We start from the raw sequence: 10,711 nt of genomic DNA, 5'->3' as shown, positions 1-10,711 counted from the left end.
GTGTAAAATTCCTGTCCAAGCTTACTATAGATCTGATCATAAACACTCCGCATGTACGAACATGTAACAACATACCTATGTGTTTAGTGTATTTATGAGTGTGCGCGCGAGAATATGCATATACATGTAAACATATGCATGCGTATATATATATAAGTACACACACTCGTGTTTTTGTGTGTGAAAGAGAGAAAGAGAGAGGTAGAGAGAGAGAGAGAGAGAGAGAGAGAAAGTGGGAGATAGAGAGATTCTGATATGTAGACAAACAGAAACACCGGAAAGATATATATATATATACATAAATACATACGCGCCGTCCCCATATATATATATATATATATATATATATATATATATATTATATATATATATATATATATATATATATATATATATATATATATATATATATACATACACACATATATACACATGTATACATACATACATACATACATACATATACATACATACACAAACAGCGTGAGTGTAAGCGGAACGGATAGTCAAAGACAGAGACAGGCATCCAGAGTGTGTGTATATGTGTGTGCGTGTGCGTGTGCGTAAGTGTATGTACGTGTGTGTGTATATGTATGTACAAGTGCGTATGCGTGTGTGTGTTTGTGTGAGCGTGTGTGTAGGTGCGTGCATGTGTGTGTGTGTATGACATTATGGGATAGATGCACAAGTACGTCTACGTGTATGTGTGTGTCTGTGCGTGTTTAACAATGTCTATCGCCTCCTACTATCTCTCTCTGTCTCTCTCTCTCTCTCTCTCTCTCTCTCTCCTCCGTCTCTCTTTTATGTATCTGTCCGTCTGTATATCTATCTACCTACCACCCTCTTCCCTCTCTCTCTCTCCCCCCTCTCTCTCTCTGTCTTTCTATTGTATATATTTGTCTATATGTCGCTTGATCTCTTCCACTCCTTTTCGCTCTCTGCCTCTGCCTCTTCCTCTCTCTCTGTCCGTAAGTGTGTGTGTTTATGTATATATATATATATATATGTGTGTGTGTGCGTGTATATATATATATATATATATATATATGTATATTTATATATCTATATATATATATATATAGGATAAACATATATGTATATAATACATATATGTGTATATTTGTATATATAGACAGCGAGAGACAAAACAGGTAAACAGACGTACAGGCAGCCAGGATTGAAGCAAACAGCAAACGAAAGCGTTTAGAACGGACAGGTCCGACAGACAGACAGAGATTAGTCGGACTAACACGTTGATAAGCAGAGAGAAAGATAGAGAGAGAGAAAGAGAGAGGGAGAGAGAGCTGAAGGAAAGAAGCAAGGAAAGGTAACACGGCCAACCTTGCTGGAGCAGAGCAACAACTGTGGTTTGTTTACATCCAAGCAAAAGGCAGAAAAACAGACAAATAGACAGACGGGCGGAAAGGCGGACAGACATTCGGTTGTTAAGGATTTTACGAGAGATTGTTTATATACATACACACACACATACACACAGATAGATACACAGATACATACATACATACATACATATACATATATATATATATATATATATATATAGAGAGAGAGAGAGAGAGAGAGAAGGAAGACTAGTGATTCAGCGATATATATATATATATATATATATATATATATGTATATATATGTGGATATGTAGAGAGAGAGAGAGAGAGAGAGAGAGAAAGACAGACAGACAGACATATAGAGAGAAGTTGAAAGGAAGATATATAAATATTACTTGAAATAGCTAGACAAATAGACAGAGACTGACGGATATATATATATATATATATATATATATATATATATAGAGAGAGATAGATAGATAGATAGATAGATAGATAGATAGATAGATAGATAGATAGATAGAGAGAGAGAGAGAGAGAGAGAGAGAGAGAGAGAGTCACATAGACAGACAGATAGATAGATCAGAGTGTTGGAGAGGGGGGAGAGGTCTGCGAAAGAGCGTGTGTGTGTGTGTGTGCGAGCGAATCGAGTCGAGTGCGTGCTTGCGTGCGTGCGTGCGCGAGCGCGCGTGCGTATGTGTGCGTGCGCGAGAGTTCAGCGTGGCAGGGTGAGGGTGAAGCAGCAGTAGAGGAGAAAGAAGAAAGGAAAAAGAAAGGGGAGGAGGAGGAGGAAGAGTGAGAGGAAGAGTAGGTGAAGGAAGAAGTGAAGGAGGAGGAAGAAGGTGAAGGAGGAGGAGGAGGAGGAGGTGGAGGAGGATAAGCCGTGTTTAGCTGAAACAGTGTGTGTTATTTCATAAGTGGCCGGCATCAAGTTATGAAAAGTTGTTACCCTTCCGTCAGTATTGTTCTCATTAGTTCAGTAGCGGCTCTACTGCTATCTCGGCCATGTAACTGTCTCCCGCCCAAATACCACCACCACCACCACCACCACCACCACCACCACCAACCCAACCACCAGCACCACCACCATCAGCACAACCACCAGCACCAACACCAACCCCAACACAACAACAACAGTGACAACAACACTAGCATCATCACCAACTCATCATCATCATCTTCATCATCGTCATCATCATCGTCATCGTCATCGTCAGCATCATCGTTATCATCATCATCATCGACTTTACTATCATCATTATCATCACTATCAACATCATCGCTAATATCAGAATCATCATCGTTATCTTCGTCGTCGTCGTCGTCATCATCATCAACCACAACGATAACAACAACATCAACAACAAAGGCAACATCAACAACAACATCACCATCATCATCGCATACATCAGAAAGCAAAATAATCCCAACAACAGACGAGGCGGTAGCAGACAGAAACATCGCCGGATCAGCGACCGAAATAGATGTCCCACGGCTCACCAATATCGCCGTGCCAGCGGCCCCTGCTTCCATGGAACTACCGGATAAATCAGGACAGGCTACTGGCACGGACACCAACAAAGGAGGGCGAGTGGACCCGGCCTTGTTGAAAGCCGTCAAGAACGACCTTCTCAGGAACTTGGGACTACGAAAAGTGCCCGACGTCTCGCGGATTAACCAAACTGTGGAGGAGAAGCGAACCAAGATCCGTCTGTTTCGACAACACCTTATCGCCAAACACACGCTACATGAACATTATGACACGGCTGACTATACAAACGACATGTCTCACTCGTTTCACTGCTCAGGTGAGTTTTTCGTTCTTTCTTTCTTTCTTTCTTTCTATCTTTCTATTGACTTATTTGTGTATTCGTTTCTTTGTTTTGCTGATTAAAATACATTTCCGAGTTCGAATCCCGCTTAGAGCAGGCAAATATTATTTTCTTTCTAAATTCTCTCGGGAGGAGGATTGGTAGTGGTGGTGGTGGTGATGGAGGGGCATATTTGTAAGCTAAAATAGCAGTAATGTTTTGGAGGTCGGTAATTTAAACGACTGTACTTCGTCCTTTAACTGTTGCGGTCTTCTGCTAAGAGTAAAAAATAATTGTTATTGTTTGTGAGGCTGCTGAGCTGGCAGAATCGTAAGAGCGTCGGATAAAATACCATGCGGTATTTTGTTTACGGCACTTCAAGTTCTGAGTTCAAATACCATCAAGGTAAACTTTGTCTCTTATCGTTTCGGGGTCGATAAAATGAAATACCCATCAAGTAGCGATACTTTAATCGACCAGGTGCGGGCGTGGCTGTGTGGTAAGAAGCTTGTTTCCCAACCACATGGTTTCAGGTTCAATTCTACTGTGTAGCATTTGGGCAAGTGTCTTCTACTATAGACTCGGACCGACCAAAACCTTGAGAGTGGATTTGGTAGACAGAAACTGAAAAGAAGCCTGTCGTATATATATATATATATATATATATATATATATATATATATATATATAAACACATACACACATATATGTATATACATAATATTTATACAAAGGCACGGACATGGGTGTGTTGTAAGAAGCTTGCTTCCCAACCACATGGTCCTGGATTCAGTCCCACTGCTGTGGCACCTTAGGCAAGTGTCTCCTACTATAGCCACGGGCCGACCAAAACCTTGTGAGTGGATTTGGTAGGCGGAAACTGTAAAGAAGCACGTCGTATATATATATGTCTATGTGTGTGTGTCTTTGTGCCTGTGTTTGTCTCTCCACCACCGCTTGACAACTGGTGCTGGTGTGCTTTCACGTAACTTAGCGGCTCAGCAAAACAGAACGATAAAATAAGTAATAAGCTAAAACAAATGACAAGCCTTGGGGTCGATTTGTTGGACTAGACTCCAAGGCAGTGCCTTTAGCATGGCTGCAATCAAATGACAGAAAGAAATAGCGGAATAAAAGAATAACATTCTCTTCTAAACTTGAATCTCTACTAAAAACAATTATTGTTGTTGTTGTTATGAAGTAAGATCGGCTGAATCGTTAGCGCGATGGATAAAATGCTTAGTGGTATCCAGCTGTTTATGATCTGAGTTCAAATTCCGCCGGAGTCAACTTTGCCTTTCACTCTTCTGGAGCGACAAAATAAGTACCAGTCGTGTACAGGGGTCGATGTAATCGACTTAACCCCTTCCCGCCATTGCTGGCCTTGTATCAAAATTAGAAAGTATTATCATTAATATCCACATGTTCATTCTCATTTTTGTCCTATGATTAAGTTGTTCTAGCCATGACCATCCCGCCTTATATTCGGACATAGTATATGCAGAGACCTCCTTATCTAATGTACAGTATAGTCGTTTTTGTTGTTCTTGTTGTAGCGTTGATTTTTTTTTTTGTGTGTTTCTTCTTAACGATGTTGTTTTGCCCTAGGTCTGATATGATCAAAGGGGTTCCAGATGTTAGTGACCATCCCGTCTACTATTCTAACACGGTGCATTTAGGATGATATTATCTAATGTATAGTTATCGACGTTGTTGTTCAGCCCTAGGTCAGACCTAATCGAGTCGACCTCCTATGAGCAAAAATGTTCCATATATGATCAGGCTATCTTTTTTTTTGTCTCCCTCATTAGACAGTCTTTAAAAATGCAAGGACACATCAAATAGTGTAATCCTAGATACACTATGTATCTAATAAACTAAAGAAGAAACATACAATAACTCTAAAGTACCAGTCATATACTCTGGACACTTTTAAGAATTAAAATTCCTGTTTTGTGAGTTCGTAGTTTTGTTGTCAGTGTAAAAAAAAATCAATGTTATTATTGTCAAAGAGTAATTGCGGAATACCAAGGAGTATCATAGTGTCTAAGATGGTGTACTCAGCCATTGACAGTTTGGGAGTATCATGGTGACATGAGACAAAGTTTTGTGGTTGTAGCAGGATACGAACCAACCATCGGCCCCTCTCAAGTCTTCTGTATGTTGCCCTGTCCGTCCGGCTACCGTTGTTCCCATTTTCCCATATATGTACATACATTCTATCCCATTCTATTCCATCATTGTGGATCCAGAAATGGATGAAAGCTTCAACATACCACTTTGACATTAGACTTATACCCTCACCCGGTATAACAGCACCACCTGATGGGCCTTGGGTGCAGATTTCATTCTGTTGCAAACGCTTGTTAACCACAGTATATAACTGGTACAGATTTGTCTTAGGGCGAGGGGGAGAGAGGAAAAGAGTAAGGCGTGCTTAATACGAAGGAAACAGGTGAACATTTGTGTCGAGCAGGTATGGCTTTGCAACCACGTGGTTCTAGGTTCAGTCCCACTGCGCGGTACCTTGGGCAGATGGTACCTCCGGGTTGACCAATGCCTTGTGTTGAAGATGTCTCTTTGTTTGGAGATGTTTTCCTCTTTTGCCCCTCCTTCCAATACTTCTTCCTTCGGAAGCCCTCCGTCTATCCTTCCCTCCATAGGAAACATGAAAAACGTCAAGAACACCATCCTTTCCTTCTGACTATGTGACAAAAGAAAAAAAAAGAAAAACATTAATTGCGGGCGGATAGGATGGTGCTTCTGTGTCGAGAGATTAACCCTGGCATACTGGTACCTGGGCAGAATTAAAACTCAGGATACAAAGAGTCCCAACAGAAGAATAAGGCAAGCCATCCTGTCCAACCCTCAATCGTTTTTGTTAACCCACCGACCTTAGTTAGCTGTGTTTTCTGTATCGACCTCGGAGTGATAAAAGGCAAAGTTGAGGTCGGTTGTGGGCGAACTCGGAGCTCAAAGAAACGGGACGAATAGCAGGCACCTGTTTATTTAGAATATATGTTTAGTCTTATTTTTTTACTTGTTCCAGTCAGTCATTGGAATACGGCCATGCTGGAGCACTGTCTTGAAGGGTTTTTGATGACCACATCGATACACAGTACCAGGTCTGGTACTTATTCTGTCGAACACTTTTTGCCGACCCACTAAGTAACGAGGACGTAAAACAAAAACAACGCTGCTTATCAAGTGGTTGTGGTGGGAAGACAAACAAACGCACACACAAGCGCACGACAGGCTTCCACACATTTTCCATCTATCAAATCACTCACAAGGCATTGGTCAGTCCGAAACTAAAGTAGAAGTCACTTGCCCAAGGTGCCGCATAATGGCAGCGAACCTGAAACCGAGTTGTCAAGCAAACCCCTTAACCACTCCACCATACCTGACCGACAGCACAAACACCCTCGCTGGGTTTCTCTGCTGTAAACTTTACTGTGTTGTCTTCCCCTCCACCTCTTTATCCTATACAAAACCTGTACCAGTCATATGCTGGGGAGGGTAGATTTAACGCTCTCATTTTTTTTGCCTCCTTTCTATCTCGCTGCCCTGACCTAACCCCTTCAACGTCCCTGGTACAACTGTTACATCTTATACTTCAGTACCACTCATCCTTCTATAAGACAAAGCTACCCTGTTTAAACCCTCTCCACATCTATCAAAGCCGCCATCTTCCTTCCACCCCACCATTTCGGCCACCACCCTTATTAAAGTATCGTACCTGTTAGAGCACCAACATCTTGTTAGAACCTCATCCCTATAAGGGGACAACAATTATCCTTTAGACCAACGCCACCGCTACTGCAACCACCACAGCTACCACACACACCGCTACCATAACCACCTATATCGTCACCACTACTATCGCCGCCTCCACCGTCACCACCAACATCGCCAATACCACCACCACCACCACCACCACCACTGTCATCATATTTTCCTTATCAATCATTGTCCACGTTAGATTCTCTCCATTTTCCAAGACTTTTTCCCTGGAATTTCCCAGACATTCCATTTGTTGTCTCTGCTGAGTCTAAAATTCGCTGCTGTTATAGTGTGAAGGCGCGTGGCTGAGTGGTTAGGGTATTCGTCTCACGATCGTAATGTTGTGAGTTCAATTCCTGGCGACGCGTTGTGTCCTTGAGCAAGACACTTTATCACACGTTGCACCAGTTCATTCAGCTGGCAAAAATGAGCTGTACCTGTAATTCAATGGGTCTACCTTGTCCAATTCTTTGTAACGCAGAATCTCACTGAGAACTACGTTAAGGGTAAGCGTGTCTGTGGAGTACTCAGCCACTTGCATATTAATTTCACGAGCAAACTGTTCCGTCGATCGGATCAACTGGAATCCTCGTTGTCGCCAGTTTGGTTAAAGTAGTCGATTGGCAGAGTCGCTAGAGCATCGGATCGGTCGTTTAGCGGTAATCGTTCTGACTTTGGATGCTCCGAGTTCAAATCCCACTTTGGTCATACAGTTCTATATTTGAGAGATGAGGAATTATGTACATTATTTACATTTGACGGATATTTGTCCTCATCTTGTTTGTTGTTAACACAACGTTTCGGCAAATATGCCCTCCAGCCTTCATCAGGTGTCTTGGGGAAATTTCGAACCTGGGTTCTTATTCTTAAGATATTTTTCGATGTCATCATTATTATTATTATTATTATTATTATTATTATTATTATTATTGTTGTTGTTGTTGTTGTTGTTCAGTAGTTTTATTTTTATAACGTGCTTTCACTTCACTACCGAGCGCCTTGGGTATGTGCTGTGGTTTGCTGTGATGCTCTTATGGTTACTGTATTGAAAGTGTTTTGCGTAGGATGTGTGCAATGCCCAGTAGTGCAGTTTTCTGTATGTAAAATATATTTGTAAGTCCTGGTGTTTTTGTTATGTATTTGTCTGAATATTTTTTTATTATACCTAAGGCACCTACTATGGATAGGAATTGTTTCTGTTATTATTATTATTATTATTATTATTATTATTATTATTATTCAGCGTGGAATCGAACTCGGAATCTTGTGGTTAGTAACCCGCGCTCTTAACCACTACGCCATATGCCCACTTTGGTCGTCTTTGCTTTTCATTCTTTCGGAGTCGATCAAAGAAAGCAGCGTTCGTGTATTGGCGGGTTAATTCCGCCCCCCCCCCCCCCCGCCTCTGTCAGTCTGTCTGTCTCTCTCTCTTTCTCTCTCTCTTTCTCTCTCTCTTTCTCTATCTCTCTTTCTCCCTCTCTCTCTCTCTCTCTCTCTCTCTCTCTCTCTCTCTCTCTCTCTCTCTCTCTCTCGAACAAACCACAGGGATGGATTCTACCAAGTCTAAAGATACCCAAGACGCCGTATGTGAGGACAGTGCACCTTCACTTTAAACGATGTTGCCGTTGTTTTTGGTGGTGGTGGAGATGGTGATGGTCTTGTTGTTGTTGGTGTTGTCGGTGATGGCTGTGGTGACGGTGGTAGAGTTGTTATTATTGCTGGTGGTGTTCTGATTGTCGTTGGTGGTGGTCGTGGCATTGTTGCTGTCGTCATCGTCGTTGCTGTTGAGAGTGGTGATGGTCATGGTGAGACTGGTACTGCCGCTGTTGTTGCTGTCGTTGTTGTTGTTGGTGGTGTTGCTTAACCCAAGGTCAATCCTAGCCGAGAAGACAGACCTATGATCAATGTTATTCCGGCTGTGACTATCCCGTCACTTTACCGTTATTTACGACTATGTTGACATGTTTTGGTTTTCCTTTTCAAGAGAGCAGTGTGTGGTTTGAGGGAGATTCAACTGTTATTTCTAGTAGATCGAAAGACCAAGAAGATAAAATTAGAAGTAGTCAGGAACTAGGGGTACATTTAATCGGAAACAGACAGAGCACCACCGGTCCTCCTCACTAGACATAGCAGCCAAATCTCCCTCAATTGAAACCATAACATCTTGAATTTGAAAAAAAGGACACTAAATAATGCGGTCCTGGACGAGGTGGTCATGGTTAGAATGGCTAGATCTGTAATTATGGTCATGGCTAGATCTGTAATCACGGCAGCGTGAATGCTCAATCAAGCTGATCTGGGGCTAACAACAACAACAACAACAACAACAGTTATCATTACTTTTGACATTTTTAATCAATAAAACGGTTGGCGATCGAAGATCGATTCCAATCGATCTTCATTGTTAGATATTGGTTGGTGGAGAGGAGGGGGAGAATTGTGATGCGGTGTGGGGGTGATGACGGAGTGGTGGTAATGGTTTTTTTTTGGGTGGTGGTGGCAGTGGTGGTGATAAGGTGGACGTTGATAATGATTGTAATAGCAATTACATGGCGATGGGGGTGGGGGGTGGGGTGATAATGATGGTGATGATCATGATGATAATTGCGATGTCAGGGACGAGTCTGGTGATGGTGGTGGTGGTGGAAGTGGTGGCTGTGATGATGGTACTGACCATGATAATAATGATGATGATGGTGGTGGTGGTGAGGATAATGATGACGATAGTTTGGTGGTAGTGGTGGTAGTAGCGGTGGTGATGATACTGACGATGAGAGTAATTGTGATGACAGACACGACTACGGTGGTGTTTGTGGTGGTGGTGGTGGTGGTGGTGGTGGCGGTAGTGATGATGATGACGACAGGGGTAATGTTTTCCATAAATTGACACCGTGATGTCAAAGACCTTGATGATGATGATGGCGGCGGCGGCGGCGGCGGCGGCGGCGGCGGCGGCGTTGGTGGTGGTGGTGGTGGTGGTGGTGGTGGTAGTGGTGGACAAGCGGTAGTAGTAATTGTAAAGAAGGAGTCACTACTACTACTACTATTGCTACTACTACTACTACTACTACTACTACTACTACTACTACTACTACAGCTACTGCTGCTGCTACCGTTGATGACAATTTGTCTTGTTTAAAAGTTTTATAATATTGAAATGGTGGAGAAAAGTTTTATTATTATTATTATTGTTGTTGTTGTTATCGCTGTTGTCGTTTAGTCTCTAAGACAAAAGGCGTTCTAGTCGTGACCAACCCGTTTTATTTTCTTGTGCAATAATATAAGGATCACCTTATCCAATCCGTCCTTCTTTTTCTAAGATAAAATTACGTTGTCCTGCTAGTTCTTGCAGGACAACCAACAACAGAGACGTTCTGTCGTTGGCTAAAGGCCATGTCGATTGTTGTTGTTGTTGTTGCTGATTTTGTCATCGATTTTTGATGTTGTTTTGTCGCAGATGAATTCTGATCGAGCAGAATATTAGTCAAAGACATCCCCCATCTGTGACCAATTCGTCCTCTTAATGGTATCCAAGGCTACTACATCTAGTGTATCATTTAGTAGAGTCAACTGTGGTTTGAAGGAGATTTTAGCATCTGTTTCTAGTAGGTCGAGAGACCGCGAAGTATTTTCTCTCTAGAAGATGGAGGTGTTTTGCAAGAATTGCTTGGAAAGGTTACAGCGGTTCTTAAACTAGCAAACTCCACCACCACCACCACTATCACCATCACCACCACCGCCACCACCACCACCACCACCACAACCCCA

At 42.2% G+C, this 10,711-nt stretch overlaps 1 protein-coding gene across 2 annotated transcripts in view; it reads left to right on the top strand.

The window, feature by feature from the left end:
* The first annotated feature begins 1,866 nt into the window (after window positions 1-1,866).
* Window positions 1,867-10,711, top strand: part of LOC106874725 (protein decapentaplegic) — a 162,699-nt gene continuing 153,854 nt past the window's right edge. The window contains exon 1 of one of the 2 annotated variants that reach the window (XM_052975945.2): window positions 1,867-3,157. In XM_052975945.2, the coding sequence (XP_052831905.2) occupies window positions 2,284-3,157 (874 nt within the window). In that variant the 5' untranslated portion in view covers window positions 1,867-2,283. The remainder of the gene's footprint in view (window positions 3,158-10,711) is intronic. The other variant, XM_014922555.3, reaches the window with a different exon arrangement.

The sequence above is a fragment of the Octopus bimaculoides genome, chromosome 23 (genome assembly GCF_046866305.1).
Source record: "Octopus bimaculoides isolate indiv1 chromosome 23, ASM4686630v1, whole genome shotgun sequence".
Taxonomy (NCBI): domain Eukaryota; kingdom Metazoa; phylum Mollusca; class Cephalopoda; order Octopoda; family Octopodidae; genus Octopus; species Octopus bimaculoides.
Note: the sequence above shows the minus strand (reverse complement) of the source record. Positions and strands in the feature narration are given on the sequence as shown.